Source organism: Mustela nigripes, chromosome 2 (assembly GCF_022355385.1).
Source record: "Mustela nigripes isolate SB6536 chromosome 2, MUSNIG.SB6536, whole genome shotgun sequence".
NCBI classification, from domain to species: domain Eukaryota; kingdom Metazoa; phylum Chordata; class Mammalia; order Carnivora; family Mustelidae; genus Mustela; species Mustela nigripes.
The window spans coordinates 12,080,054-12,094,952 of record NC_081558.1 but is presented as its reverse complement, the minus strand read 5'-3'; the positions used below and the strand labels follow the sequence as shown (position 1 = coordinate 12,094,952).

Sequence of the window (14,899 nt, the reverse complement as noted above, 5' to 3'; positions counted from 1 at the left end):
AGGGGGACAAGTGTGTTGTCATGGAAACAGACCCTCTACCTGGACTCTCACACCGCGCGGCCCCTTTAAGGGTGACCCGCCTGGCCACTCCCAACATGGCGGCGCGCCCGCTGACCGCCCCCCCCTCAGGGCGGCGTGGGGGGGGGGGGGGGGGGGGGGGGGGGGCCTGGGCGGGGCCGGGGCGGTCCCGGGGGGGGGGAGGAGCGGGGGTCTTGGGGCAGGTGTCCCCCCACCTCCGCGCGTCCCACGGGGTCTCCCGCCCCGAAGTGCACGGGCGGAGGGAGCGTCTCCCGGACCCTGGCCCAACGAGGGGTGCGCTGGCGCGTCGCCGCCCCCACCCCTGCGACCCCCGGGGGGCGTCCAGGCGGGAGGCCCCTTCCCACGCTGCCAAAGTGCTCCGAAGTTGCGGTCCCGCCTGTTCCCCGCGGGCAGTGCCCACCCGGTGGGCACCCGCAGGTGCTTCCTCTGGGCCTGGGCAGGGACCCCCGCCACGACTGCCAGGCCACGGACTGGCCCCTTGGGAGCCCCCAGGCCCCCGAGGGCAGCGCCTGCAGCCAGGCCTGGAGCCCGGGCCCCGCCCCGGTTGCCTGGGCCCGGCCTCCCCACCATCTCCCTGGGGAGGGCGCCTCATTCCTGCCCTTCACTTTCTGCCGTTACCTTGAAGGTATTTATAGGTGGAGAGGACAGCACCCGCCCCACACACACACACGGCTTCCCCAGGGTCCTCATTTCTGGACCAGGAGCCCATCCGTCGTTTTTGTCCGCGGACGAGAGAAATCTTGGGAGGGTGGGATGGAAGAGCCCAGGCTGGGTATGCATGAGGGTTGATGTTGGGGATAAGGGGAGGGGTTAATGCTGGGGTCACTTGAGGCTGTGTGTGAGTGCGAAAGGGTTAATGAGAACCCTAAGGTCCTGAGGGGATGGGGGTTGGAGTGTGGGAAAAGTGCAGAGGTAATGATGGGAGCACTTGGGATAGTGAATAGGATCAGAGTGCAGAAGTGGCTGGTATTCGTGCTGAGGCATGGGCACAGGAGATGCATGTGCATGGAAGGGAGGGCACAACTGGGAAAAGTGCAGCAGCGTGTGAATGAAGGGAGGCACCTGGGAGAAGTGATAGGATTAATGCTCGGAGAAAACAAGGTGCATGAGTTTGCATGTGTAAAAATGGGGTAAGCTGAGGCAGTACAGTACACAGGCTATGTAAAGAGGAGTTACCTGTGGGGAGACTGGGGCATACTGAGGATAAAGCCCATTGTATGGCCATCCATACAATGCATATGGATAAAGCCTCAGCACCATTTACTTAGCTCTCCTGGGCTCGGAGGTAAACTGAGGCATTGAGCAGCATGGGTGAGGACTGGGACTTCAAGGAAGGGGAAACTGAGGCAGCATCCCTTTCCCAACTCCCCTAAGCACCTGTCTCTCTACCCCCAGACCTACAATGCCTTGCTGAGCCAGCCCAGCAACTGAGCGGAGCCAGGTAGAGAGCATCCATGGATGGGCCCCTGGCAGGCGGCCTGGCCGCGCCAGATCGTCCGCGTGGCCCTGAGAGACTACCTGGCCCAGCACCAAGGGAAGACATCGAAGGTGGGGCCGAGGCTGCTGAAGGGGAAGGTGGCATCTTCCGGTCTACCCATTACCTGCCTGTCACCAAGGAGGGACCCCGAGACATTCTGGATGGCAGAGGTGGCATTTCTGGTAAGAGGATGGGCCCTGTGGCCCTGGGGGAGCATGGAGCCTGGCCCTGAGGTTCAGAAAGGGCTAGGTCAACCCAGGGGTTGAGATGGGATTCGGATTCTACTTGCGTCCAGAGCCTTCTCTTTGTACTTTGCTTATTTTCCCATTTTACAGTTGTGAAAACAGAGGCCCTGGGAGCCAGTGACTATCCCCTCACACCACAGTGGGTGGCTAGGAGCTGGGATTTGAACTTGGGTCTGCCTGGTTCCCTCCTTTGAGCACACTAATTGGGTCCAGGTGCCCAGCTTAGCACCCAGAGCATCCTGCCCTGAATGCCCGCTTGTTCCCCAGGCATACCCCATTCCCAGGGTCAATCCCAGCTCCCGCTTGCTGCATTGTGTTGGTGAGTCCTGCTCCTGACCCATGGGCCAAAATGACATGTGCCCTCTAGTGGCCGGGGAGAGACTGGCTAGTCAGGGACCCCAGCTGCCCCTTTGTGCCTTGGTTTACTCAGCAAAAGGGGATCTCACACTGTTCCCACCTCAAGACTTGTTATTCATTAAATACTCAACAATTACTATGTGTCAGGCTGTGTTCTAGGTGCTGGGGATACAGCCATAAATAAAAGAGGCAAAACTCCCTTCCCAGAGAGACCCGAAATTATAGTAGGACAGACAGCAAGCAGCGATATAAATAATGTAAGGTCGGGTAGTGACAGATGCCATAAATGTATTAAATGGAGTGCCAGGATCATGCCCGGAGGACCTGGGAAACCTCCCTGAGTGGGTGGAATTTGAGTGGAGCATTGAATGAATGGTGGGAAAGACAAGCCAGGTGGTGGGAACAGCAGGAGCAAAGGTCCTGTGGTGAAGAGGAGCCTGGTGTGTTCAAGGACCAGGCAGGAGCAGCAGAGTGGTGAGGGCAATGCAGGCTGATGCACCAGATGTCTCTCTTCATCTGCCTGGCCTGCCCTACAGGCTTTGGTTTCCAGGAACTTCCATGTACCTCATCAGGAGTTTCCTACGTGCCAAGCCCTCTACGTGATCATCTCATGTAATTCTTAAAAGTTCCCTGCAGGGTAGCTTCAGCTTTAACCATCTCGTGCTAGAGATGGGAAAATTCAGGCCCTGAGGGGTTAAGTAAGTTGCCCACGGTCCCATGGCTGGCACTAACCTGGCGTGATAGCCCTCATCTTGAACCACCACCCTGGGTCAAGTCATCCTCGACCTGCCTCAACTCAGCCCTAACAACACACATGATGTTCAGATATTTTCAGAGTACCTTCTTGGGACCACACACACATTCCATCCTCACCCTCATGGACCCTGCCATCTGGTGCTGGGGAGACAAACCAGCCACCAGGTGTTAAGACATAGTCGCTGGGGCTGCAGTGGGGAAAGCCCAGCCAGCCCCAGCCTAGCGGCCATCTGGAGTCCTGGATGAGGAACAGTGAGTCAGACAAAGAGGGCAGGGGAGTCTAGGCATCAGGCTTCACATAAGCAATGGCATTGAGGTGATAGATAACACCCAAATGTGTTACACAGGGTGAGGCTGCTGAGGGTGAGAATATCAGCGCTCAGGGAATCTTAGCAACCCCCTCCTCCAAACCATTAGCAACCAAGGCCTAGAGATCAGCAGGACTATGTTCCGGGTCCTGGCCAGCCCTGGCAGGTCTGAGACCTTGATTTTATGAGAGCCCAGGAAGCAGGGTTTGGGTTTCCAGAGTCCTCTCTGGGTCTGATTGTGAGGAATTGGTCACTTCTTCTCTACCGGGCAGAAGCCCCAAGTCTGGCAAGGGAGGGGGAAGGTAAGTAGGTAGGTAGGTAGATGCGTCTTCACTCGCTCTAGGCAATCAACCAGGCTCCAGCGCATGTACTTGGGGAAGAGGGCAATGTGGCTGCCAAAAGGGGCCAGGCCCACCCTTAATGATGTCCCTGAGCAAATGGGGCCATGGGACAGGGGTGACTTGACCAGGGTGGGGTCACAGCCTGGAGGTTAGAGGAGGGCCTAAACTTGGGATACACTGCCTCCCCTGCTGCCCCTCTTGATCTGCTCGACTCCCCTTCCTGGTTCGGACACCTGCTCCAGGAGTCTTGGGATGCCTATATATAGGAACAGCCTCTGGGGCTGCTGTCCCACCCCGAAGCCTGGGCCCTCCCTCACTCCGACCCTGCCCTCGGAGACCCCCAAGGGTACTTCCAAACTTCTCCATCTGGACATGGATGCTTCCACTGCCTTCTCTGTCCTACACTATCGCTATTGGCTTGGAGCCCCCACAGCCTCCTTACAGCCCCTGCCTGACGTTTGGCACCTCTCTCTTTGGCCTTCTGGGTGCAGCCAAGGCTTGGGGGGCTGAGACGGTCCACATGGATTGATAGGAGTCTGGTGCGTGTCTGGTATTGAGACCAGGGTGCCAGGGGATGAACAACACATTATCTCTGGCCTCGCGTGGGGCCCCAGGCTGGGGAGCACTTTAGAGCATGGAGTGAGCAGACCTGAGGCTCTCAGTCCAGCCTCCGGCTTCCAACCTGGGACGTCTCTGAGCTAGCCCCGACCCCTTTTCCCCGGGCACCCTCATAGCCCTTTCTTTCCCCCTCCGCCGCGTCTCTGGATGGAGCTTGTACTGTATGATCTCCTTGGCATCCGTCGCTTGCCCTGCAAGATGGGTGGTAGCTGTTTCCTTTATACAGAGGAGGAAACAGGTGGGAAAGGCATGCCCTTCAGTCACTGCTGGGCCTTGAACTTGGATCTGTCTGCCTCCAAAGTCTAGATTCTTGGCCATGCTGCCAAGCTGCCTGGCTTAGGGTTCAAGCCGCGGTGGGAAAGGCATGCCCTTCAGTCACTGCTGGGCCTTGAACTTGGATCTGTCTGCCTCCAAAGTCTAGATTCTTGGCCACGCTGCCAAGCTGCCTGGCTTAGGGTTCAAGCCGCTCGTGGATGCTCTTCTCATTTTCCCTCTCTCATTTTCAAACCCTCTCGGGGACCCACAGATAGCAGGAGTCCGTGAGGGTCCTTTGGCACAGCCACTGCCAAGGGCTGTATCCAGGCACCTCGTCTGACCTACAGGGACTTCTGGATCCCCGCCAGCCCTGGAAGCCCCTGGGCAAGCCCCCAGCCTCCAGGTGTCTTGGACACAGGGCCCTGCTTGGCCTGCTTCCTTCAGAATGCTGCCACTAAAAATAGGAGCCTCGCTGGAGCTGCTCAAAGAGGCCAACACAGCCCCCTGGCTCGTGGAATCCTTAGACAACGCCAGTCGCAGAATCAACGAATCTGGGACGCCCAGAATCTTGGCAGCTGGGGTCCCAGAATCAGAAGCAGGATGCCCGCTCCCTCAGACTACACCTTTAGGCTGTGCAGGGGCTTGCTGCCACTGAATGACTTGCCCACCCCTAAGTAGCTCACATTTATGATCTTATGTTTTCAAGAGACCCCATTTTGGGGGGTCTCCCTCCCCTGGCTGGTCCAGGCTTTGCTTTCCCAGCCTCACACCTTCTCCAACATCCGCCTCAACCTCCCACCCTGACGCTCACCCTTGCATTTGAGAATCCCCCCGGCCTGACCCTGCTTCCCATCAGTCGACTCCTGTGGGCCTCAAATGGGGGTCATTCTGCCTGCAAGGGACACTTTGGCCACATCTGTAGACACTTTGGGTTATCATGACTGCAGGGCCAGGGGCTGGGGAGGCTTCCAGCATCTCATGGGGAGGGGCCGGGGAGGCTGTGCAGAAAATCATCCGGCCCCATGTGCCGTAATGCTGCGGCCACGAGACAGCTGTAGCCGGTGCAAAGTATGGACCCCCCCCCATTGCCACCCTCACCTTCCAGAGGCCATGGGACAGTCACAGAGCTTCTCTCAGGCTCTGTAGAAGGACCCTCAGCCTGTGACCATGACTTTCGGATCCCCCACAATCCCCTGAATGGCACTTCTGATGCTTTGGCTCCTGACAGTCAGCTCTCAGTTTCCTGGGCAAGTTGAACCACGGGGAATCGGGAAAAGAACTAGCCCTGGCCCTAGCCCTCTTTCTGGACCATCATCCAGTTGAAGCTAATCCAGCCATTGCATCTGTCAGGCTCTGGACGGGGCGCAAGTCCCCCCCCCACCCCACCGTGTGTTAACTTTGGCCCAGGCAGTTGGCCTGCACCCCAGCTGGCACGTTCACCCATGTCAGGCGAGTGTGGCGGGCAGAGGAGGCACAGGCCAGGATTCCTGTGGTCATTCCAGGCGTTGGCTCCATAGGCGGATAATGGAGAGTTGGCTCTATCTGTGTGAGAGGTCCCAGGAGGGGATTTGATTCTAGGACTTAGGCCTGGAAGGGGGCCTGGGAGGCAGGGACAGGCCCTCTGCAGTTCAGACGTAGAGCTCCTCACTCATCATCTGGCAAGTATTCATTGAGCACCTGCTGTGGGCCAAGCACTGAGATGCTAGTGAATGAGGCTGAAAAGGTCCCTGCCCTCAGCAGGTGCGTCTGCGCCAGCAGGGACGCAGGCAGGTCTCCACAAGAGGAACCGGGCGATTTTGGAGAGTGTGAATAAAGAAATGAAATAGGTGACCAGGGAGGAAGTCACAGGGGCTCTCTCTGGTCAGTGCCCAGGGAAGGACTCTCCAGATGGAAGGAATAACCAATGCAGAGGCCTCGGGGCCAGAAAGAGTTAGGTGGGCTTGAGGCCTCAAGAAGAGTCAGGACAGAGGAGAGAGTGAGGGGTAAAGAGAGGGAATAAGGCCGGAGAGACCTGCAGACATCCCACCCCACAGGGCTTTGTAGCTAGTGGCTGGGACCCTGGCTTTTATCAGAGGTATTATGAGAAGTCAAGTGAGTTTTTACCAGGGTGTGATTTTAAAAAATCACATTGGCTGCTGGGTGGGGTCAAAGAGAGGATGGTTGAAGGCAGGAAGCCCCCAGGGCCCCCCCAGGAGACTCCTCCAAAGAGACCCCTTTCAAGGCTCAGGAGTACAGAGGCCAAAGGCCTCTCAGAGAGGGGTAGGGAGCCGGCAGGGCCCTTCCAAGGTGCCCGGCAGGGCTCCCGGAGCTGGGGTGTTGTGAAGGACCCCGGCCAGGGGGACCCCGCCCCTCAGGGTCTCCCCTCTCTGTTGCAGACGGGCAGCCCCATCCCGGCCTCAGCGAAGCCCTCCCCCGTGCCACCTCCGCCACCCATCGGATCAGCAGCTGGTGAGTGCCACGCTGGCCCTGACCTCAGGGAGGGCAGGGGGGCAAGCAGGATGCACCTAGGCCCAAAGGAAGCCCCCGGGGAGTGAGAAGGGGAAAGGAGGGAATCAGGAGGCCAGGCAGGAGGAGGTGGCTCCCAGCAGGCAAGCCCCTGGGCATGTGCAGGGGGTGGGGAAGACTGGGATGAACACAGACAGTCAACTCTCATTATCCCTGCCAGGAGCAGGGCCAGAGGGACAGGAGCCTGAAGGTTAGACCCTTGGAGTCCTGTCTCTGCCAGGTGACCCTTACAATGATGCCAGGCCTCTCTAAGCCTCAGTTTCCCCATCTGTAAAATAGAGTCCCTAAGATGCATCTCACAAACTGGCCTTGAGGACCCCAGGGAGGTTGGACAGGAGCAGGAACTGACAGCAACTGTAACAGCAGTGACCCTTTAAGTCTTGGTGGGTGCTCTTAAGTAGTAAGCTTTGCAATGTGTTAATGAGAGCTCCCATTTGTTGAGCGCCTGCTGTAGACTAGCCTCTTGGCAGAGGCTTACCCCACTGAATCTTTACCATGGCCCTGGAGGGTAGGTGGTCCTGTTGGTATCACATGGCACCAATGGGGCTGAGAAAGGTGACCCTGTGATTTCCGCTCTTCTTCTTGGTGAAACCCACTTCTATACCTGTTGGGCAGGTGTGATCGATAGCCCCTCTTGGAGGCGGGGTCCTGAAAATGAAGGGAGATTTACCAGGAACCTACATTGATTGTGGGCTTACCAGGAACCAGGCATCTGGTGAAGTGAAGCATTCCCAAAGCACAGAGTTTTGTTCTCCTCCCCCTACACTTCCCGGGGTCATGGTCGGGGTCCCCATTTAAAGTGCTGTAGTTCTGACCATTTGACTGAGCACACACCTCAGGTGAACTTTTCTTTGACTGTGGATATGAGAAAGTTCCTTAGATGTTGCAAAGGACACAGAGGCTCCTGGTTTGGGGGACTCGTTCCCCTTTTTAGGATTGGAAAACTGAGGCTCAGTGAGGTTGCTTCGCCTCCCCCTTTGCCCCAGAGGAGGTCAGGGTCCTCGGGGCCAGAGGCTGAGCAGAGTCCTTCAACCACTCCTGACTCTGCCCTTCTAAGAGGGGAGCTGCTGGAGAAAGGCATTCCCCTGAGCTGTTGATGCCACAGAGTTGCACGAAATTTGCTGGAAAGTGAGACGAAATGAACGAATTCACCCCAATTTGGGGAAAACCTCTTGGTCTTATGCAGCTGGGGGCACAGATCAGAGCCTTGGGCCCTCCTGGGGGACACATGAGAGTTGACTGTGCCGCCAGACTTGAGGACATACATGCCTTGTGACCCTGGTGTGACCCCTGGTACACTCTGCACACTCTCCCACAATGCAGTGTGGCTGGGCTTCATGGACAGGTGCATCCTGGGAGCTGAATGCGTTTTTGGCCCAATAGTTCTGGAAGAGCCACATCCACTCCCCCTGTCTCCCCGCCCTCACCTCCACACTCCCGGCCCCTCTGAGGTTGCCCTCTGGTTGGGTCTCTGGGGCTTGTCTTGGACTGCCTATGAGGACCCCCTCCCCTGCCCAAGGAAGGGAAACTGAGGCCTGTGGCTAACCTGTCCCCATTGGCACTTCCTTGCAGTTGCTGGGATGGAGGCAGCCTGGACTTCCAGCCGGGCTCCCCACCACCCCACCTCCTGGGCCACTTCCCTGGCCCCCCTGATGGCCAGGGGACCTGGGAGCACCCACTGGCCCAGGAAGCCAGGGAGGGCATCCCATCTGAGCGGAGGTTCGAGGACTCGGTCATTGTGAGAACTGTGAAGCCCCACATTGAGCTTGAGGGATCTAGAAGGTTCTTGCACCATCAGGGGGAAGCGAAGCTCTTGGAGAAGTCCCCTCGGGGCCACCCCAGGTTCGACTGGCTCCGAGACACTGATGAGCAGGCCCCACCCCAGGATGGGGGGCTGCACCTGGACCTGCCGCCCCAGCCCCTGCCCCTCACCTCCTTCAGAACAGTGCTCGTGCCGGTAGAAGATGCCACTAAGACGTTGGATGTGACAGTGGTGGACACAAGAGAGCCCCTGGCAGACCTCGAAGGGCTGGCTCAGCCGTCTGAATGGGGCCTGCCCAGGTCGGCCTCAGAGGTGGCCACACAGACCTGGACAGTGAATGCAGAGGCATCCGTGGAGCGGCTGCAGCCGTTGCTGCCCCCGATCCGGACGGGGCCCTACCTGTGTGAGCTGCTGGAGGAGGTGGCCAAGGGGGTGGCCAGCCCGGATGAGGACGAGGACGAGGAGCCAGCCGTGTTCCCGTGTATCGAGTGCAGCATCTACTTCAAGCAGAAGGAGCACCTCCTGGAGCACATGAGCCAGCATCGCCGAGCCCCGGGCCAGGAACCCCCTGCCGACTTGGCCCCGCTGGCCTGTGGAGAGTGCGGCTGGGCCTTCGCCGACCCTGGAGCCCTAGAGCAGCACCGGCAGCTGCACCAGGCCTCCCGGGAGAAGATCATCGAAGAGATCCAGAAACTGAAGCAGGTCCCAGGCGATGAAGGCCGGGAGGCCCGGCTGCAGTGCCCCAAGTGCATCTTTGGCACCAATTCCTCCAAGGCCTTTGTGCAACATGCCAAACTGCACGACGTGCGCGAGCTTCCAGGCCAGCCTGCCAGGGAGCCCTTCGGGGGCGGCAGTGGGGCTGGCAGCCCAGGCCCCGATGCCACCACCCTCACCTACCGACCCTACCGAGCCTCCTCGGGGCTCAGGGGCTGCATGTTCTGCGGCTTCCCTGCACCCAGCGAGAGCCTGCTCAGGGAGCATGTGAGGCTTGCGCATGCCCACCCCCACTGGGAGGAGGATGCAGAGGCTTTCGAGGAGGACCCTGCCAGCCAGCCAGGCACCAGCCAGGATGCATATGCCCGCTTCCCTGATGCTGCTGAGGACTACTTTGGCAAAGCTGAACCGCTCTTGGCCCCCACATGGCAGGAGAACCCTGCTGGATATGACCCCAGCCTGGCCTTTGGCCCAGGCTGCCAGCAGCTGGGCATGAGGGATTTCCCACTGTCAAAGCCACTTCTGCACGGCGCAGACCAGAGGCCCCTGGGAAGGCCAGCCTTTCCCTCACCTCTAGCATCTGCCCCCTACTCCTTACAGCCCAGTAGAAACAAGGCCATGATCCACCCCCAGGGGCTCCCAGCCCAGCTGGGGAGCCACAGACACCCTTGGAGCGAAGAGGAGGAAGAAGACATACCACTGGCCTCAGAAATGGACTTTTCCCCCGAAAATGGGGTTTTTCTACCCCTAGCTACACCCAGCCTCATCCCACAGCTGGCCCTGGACCTGAAGCGAACTTTCCGGAAAGCTCTGAGGGCAGCTGAAGCCTCACGGGCACAGCAGCAGCAGCTCCGAGGGATGGTGCCGCTTGTGCTGGTGGCAAAGCTGGGGCCACAGGTCTTGGCTGCAGCAACGAGGGCGCCCCCAAGGCTGCAGCCCGAGGAGCTGGGACTGGGGGGCGCCCACCCCCTCGACTTCTTACTCCTCGACACACCACTGGACGGCCCGCTGGGGCTGGATGCGCTTCTGGACGGGGACCCGGAGGTGGCACTGAAGCACGAGGAGCGCAAGTGCCCCTACTGCCCCGATCGCTTCCACAATGGCATCGGCTTGGCCAACCATGTCCGGGGCCACCTGAACCGTGTGGGCGTCAGCTACAATGTGCGGCACTTCATCTCTGCTGAGGAGGTGAAGGCCATTGAGCGCAGGTTCTCCTTCCAGAAGAAGAAGAAAAAAGGTAGGGAGGCTTCGCTCCGGCAACCACCTCCCTCCGAGGCCCAAGAGACGCACAGCAGGGCAGCTGAGTTCTGAACCAAGCAACCCTCACTCTAAATGCCCCCATAGTGCCAAGCAGGGGGAAGTCAGGGCCTCCCCCTCCTGGAAGACTGGGAGCCGCAGCAGAGGCCACCGCATCAGTGGAGGTGTGGGGATGCCCCAGTGCCCTGGCCCTTCCGGCAGCTGGAGGAAGGAGTATGAGCAGAGGAGGCAGCCCCAGGCAGGGAATGTCACTGATGTCTTCATTCGACAAATATTTATTGAGAGAGAACCCCTCTGTTCTGGGCACTTGGGGACACAGCAGAGAACGAAACAGCAGTCCCTGCTCTCCTGGAGTTCAAGGCCCAGTAATAGGAGTGTGGGACACTGACCAGCTTCAGAACCCCCGGGGCAGCCTGTGAGGTATGCAGATTCCCAGGCACCAGGGTTCTGATTCTGGAGGTCTGTCTCCAACACAAGTGCCCTGGGGGGTTCTGACGCTGGCAGACATGGATCCCACTTGGGGAAGGTGCTGGTGTGGTGTTTGAGAGAGTGTGTGTGTGCGTGTGTGTGTGTGTAGGCGCACGCGTATGTGCGTGCTCAGGGGGTAAGGGGCAAGAGGCAGACAGCCACAAAACCAAGCACTTACAATGGTGAGTGACCAGGGCTGTGATGGCGGAAGCCAGGGGCTGGGGCAGCCAAGAGGAGGTCCCTGACTCCACCTGGGGACATCCAATCGGGCTCCCACAGAACAGCATCCTATCCGTTTGCCCATTTCTTCATTCAACAAAGATTTAATTGACAGCACCAGAGTGACAGTGAGCAAAAAATAGAGGCCTGTGCTCTAGACGCGAGAAGGATATTAATCAAACACTCAGCCAAAGGATTGTAAATCCACAACAGGAGAAGGGTTTCTGAGGGAGGAGTCCCTGATGCTGAGGGTCAGACAGAGAAGGCTTCTTGGAGCGGGAGGACTAGTGGACGCATGAGCACATGGGAACTGATTCAGGCAGGAGGGTGAATGGCAAAGGGAAAGGGAGGCTGTGTGATCTTAGGGGGTGAGGAGCATCCCCGGGAATGGGGAGGCCGGGGGCGAGAGAGTCACTCCTCCAGGTAGTCCATGTCCTCTCTCCCTCCACAGTGGCTAACTTTGACCCAGGCACCTTCAGCCTGATGCGTTGTGACTTCTGTGGGGCTGGCTTCGACACGCGAGCCGGCCTCTCCAGCCACGCCCGAGCCCACCTACGAGACTTCGGCATCACTAACTGGGAGCTCACCGTGTCACCCATCAATATCTTGCAAGAGCTGCTGGCCACCTCTGCTGCTGAGCGGCCCCCCAGCCCCCTGGGCTGCGAACCTGGGGGGTCACCTAGCAGCTTCCTGACCTCGCGTCGGCCACGCTTACCTCTCGCAGTGCCCTTTCCACCCACCTGGGCTGAGGACCCTGGGCCAGCCTACGGAGATGGTAAGGGGAGAGGGTGTAGATTGGATTGGATTGGGGCCCTGACCCTTCTTGGGGGCCCAGAGAGATGTGTGGGGGGAGGGGGAGGAGTTGCCATTCTGCTTTCCTGGTAGTGTTTCAAGTCACTTTACAAAGTATGTTGACAGCTGTCCTTACAACTGCCCTGCCACGTGGAGGATTTCTGTTTTACTCTGGGGCTGGGCCAGGGCTACTTCTGGATCCAGTTTATCCCTGCCCTGCCTGATAGTGATTTTAACACACACTTATTCAGCTCTTCTTAGGAGCCAAATATATTCTAAGCACTTTACAAACACAAACTTATTTACATCCTCACAACAACGCTATAAGGCAGGTGTTATTATTATTATCCCCCATTTTACAGATGAGGAAACTGAGACACAATGAAATTAATTAACTTGCCCAAGGACACACAGCCAGAAGGGTGGAGCTATGATTCGAAACCCCAGACAGGTCAGGCTCCAGCAGTCTTGCTTTTAAAAACATCATCTGGTTAGAGCAGTGCTGTCTGCTAGAACTTTCTGAGATGGGAAGGTTCTTTAGATGTGTGTTCTGTAGACTCTAGCTCTCCAATGCCTGACGAAATGTGGCTTGAAATGTGGCTAGTTACGAGTTTAGTTGTAACTCATCAGGCACTACAGAGCTAGAGTCTACATTCTGGATTTTCATTGGTGCCGCCTTTGTCCAGCAGCATTGATAACCTCTCCCATAACTGAGTGCTTGTTGTATACTAAGGCTTCATCTCATTCGTGCCTTGAAACCATTCTGTGGGTTTAAGGATTGTTGTGTTCCTATTTTGTGTATAAGGAAACTGTAGGTCATCTGCTTTGCCATACAGCCACAAAGCAGCAGAGCTAGACTTCTGAACACCATATTCGGTGGTCTCCCCATGGAGGACAGCTTGGGAAATCCAGAAGTAATATTTTGGGGAAGGAGCCTAGGACTGAGCACCACTGAGGGAGTGGAATGGTGAAGTACCCAGTCTGGAAAAGCCTGACTTTGTTGGACAGTTTACTGACTCTCAAAGCAAAGAACTTGGCAGTGAGGAGTAGGTGGGCTTTGGGGAATGGAGAAGTTCCTGAAACAGGGGCAAGTGTCAGGGGCTGCTTGGGGCTGAGGTTTCCTTCTGTTTCTCCTACCTGGAGCTTCCAGGGTCTTATTTAGATCTGTACTCTGAACTCCACTGGATCCATGTGCAAACCCCCTTATCAGTGAAAGGCACCTGAGGGTCTGCAAAGTGGAGAGTGGTGCTACCAAAGCCCCCTCTGCTTGGAGACCGAGTCACAGAAAGGACATAGTGGCTGGCTGAAGTCATAGTTTGGAAAGAGGCAGAGTAGGGACACGACCTCAGGTTTCTTGCCTCTCCGGAAGGCTGTCGCCTGAGCATTCAGCTCACATACCTGGCTAGGTTTGTGGTGTCTCGAGGGTGGCCGAGAAGTGGAGCTGGTTCTGAGGACGGCTGGGGCACAGGCCATAGTTTGTAAGCTACAGGCTTGCCCTCTTCTTTTTTTGTCACTCTAGTAGAGGCCTGAGTGTCAGGCTCAAACTCCTTACTTGGCACTGGGTCAGGTCCCTGAGGGATGGCAGCATGTGTCCAGCAGTCAGGTTGAGCTCTGGTTAACCTGTTTCCATCAGAAGACCAGTGTGGCAGCCCTTAGCGCTGACAGACGTCCAAGCCATTGGGGTGTCAGGATTCAGTCTGGTACTGCCCTGGCCTTGTCCACAGGGAGGTGGGGGGGCGCTCTGATCAGGCTTTCAGTTGACACCTGGTGCGCCAGAGGGCCGTTAAATGAGTGGTTCCAAGATCCTGGAAGCCTTGCCTTGGGGAAGGATGTCCAAGAGTAAGGCTAGGTCTGGGCACCCGCCCTGCACCGTTGTTTTTAGAAGTATCTCCCACATCACTAAGTGGGTCGTCGGGGGCGGGTGCCGGGTTGGGGGCGGAGCAACGGTCAGTTTCTGGCCTCACTCAGCTGTCAAGGAACAGCTGGGGGCAATCGGTTTGGTGTTGGGGAGAAGAAGATTGTGCCTGAAATGGGGTGCCGGCGGTCGCGTGGGGAGTTCCATAGGCTTGCAGGACAGCGCCGGCGAGGGCTGGGGGACATTTGGATCCCGGGATGATGTGGGATCCTTATAGCTGGGATCTGGTGTCTTACAGGATTTCCGACACGGAAGGGAGAATTCCAGGATAGGGAATGGAACAGGATCCCGGAGCACGTCCTAGCTCCGCCCTTCAGGGCTCCAGAAGCCTGGATGCTGTTAAGGCAAATGCGTGCGGTCCGAGGATTCCCATTTTAGCCTTAGGGGTGTTCGGGCCGGGGGAGTGGGGAGAGCGTCCCGTCCTGTCCAGGCCAGGAGTGGGAGTGTAGTTGGCCGCCGCGCTCAGAGCGGCGTGCGTGCTTCCGCGAGCTGGGGTGCTGGCGGCTCCCTCAGGCTCCAGCCCCAACCCCCAAGCCCCGGCCCTGCCGGCTGGGACAAGTGCTTCGCTCGCTCGCGGCGCTCGGTGCTCGGCCGGCCGCCCTGGGCGCGCCCCGAGGGGCGGGGCGGAGCAGAGCGGGCTCGGCGGCGGCGCTCGGCGCTCGGCTGCTCCCGCCTGGGGCGGCCGCCCCGCGTGCGCCGGAGCCAAGATGGCCGCCTCCACCGCCCAGTGCCGAGTGACAAAAGCGGAGAGCAAGGCGGCGGCGGGGCCGCGCGCGGGGGGCGCCCGGGAGCGCGCGCCCGCTGGGGCGCCCCCGCCCAGCCCCCCGAGCCCGGGCCCCGCGGCCCTCCCCGCGCCGCCGCCGCCGCCCCC

The 14,899-nt window shown here is 58.5% G+C and overlaps 1 protein-coding gene across 6 annotated transcripts in view; it reads left to right on the top strand.

Moving 5' to 3' along the window:
- Nucleotides 1-640: 640 nt before the first annotated feature.
- WIZ (WIZ zinc finger) overlaps nucleotides 641-14,899 on the top strand; it is a 25,104-nt gene continuing 10,845 nt past the window's right edge. For 2 of the 6 annotated variants that reach the window (XM_059389272.1, XM_059389271.1), the window contains exons 1-4: nucleotides 1,435-1,698; nucleotides 6,772-6,844; nucleotides 8,474-10,614; nucleotides 11,773-12,096. In XM_059389272.1, coding sequence (XP_059245255.1) covers nucleotides 1,494-1,698; nucleotides 6,772-6,844; nucleotides 8,474-10,614; nucleotides 11,773-12,096 — 2,743 coding nt within the window. In that variant the 5' untranslated portion in view covers nucleotides 1,435-1,493. Of the gene's footprint in view, nucleotides 665-737; nucleotides 812-1,434; nucleotides 1,699-6,771; nucleotides 6,845-8,473; nucleotides 10,615-11,772; nucleotides 12,097-14,899 lie in introns of those variants that run through there. The other 4 variants (XM_059389270.1, XM_059389269.1, XM_059389273.1 and 1 more) reach the window with 4 other exon arrangements.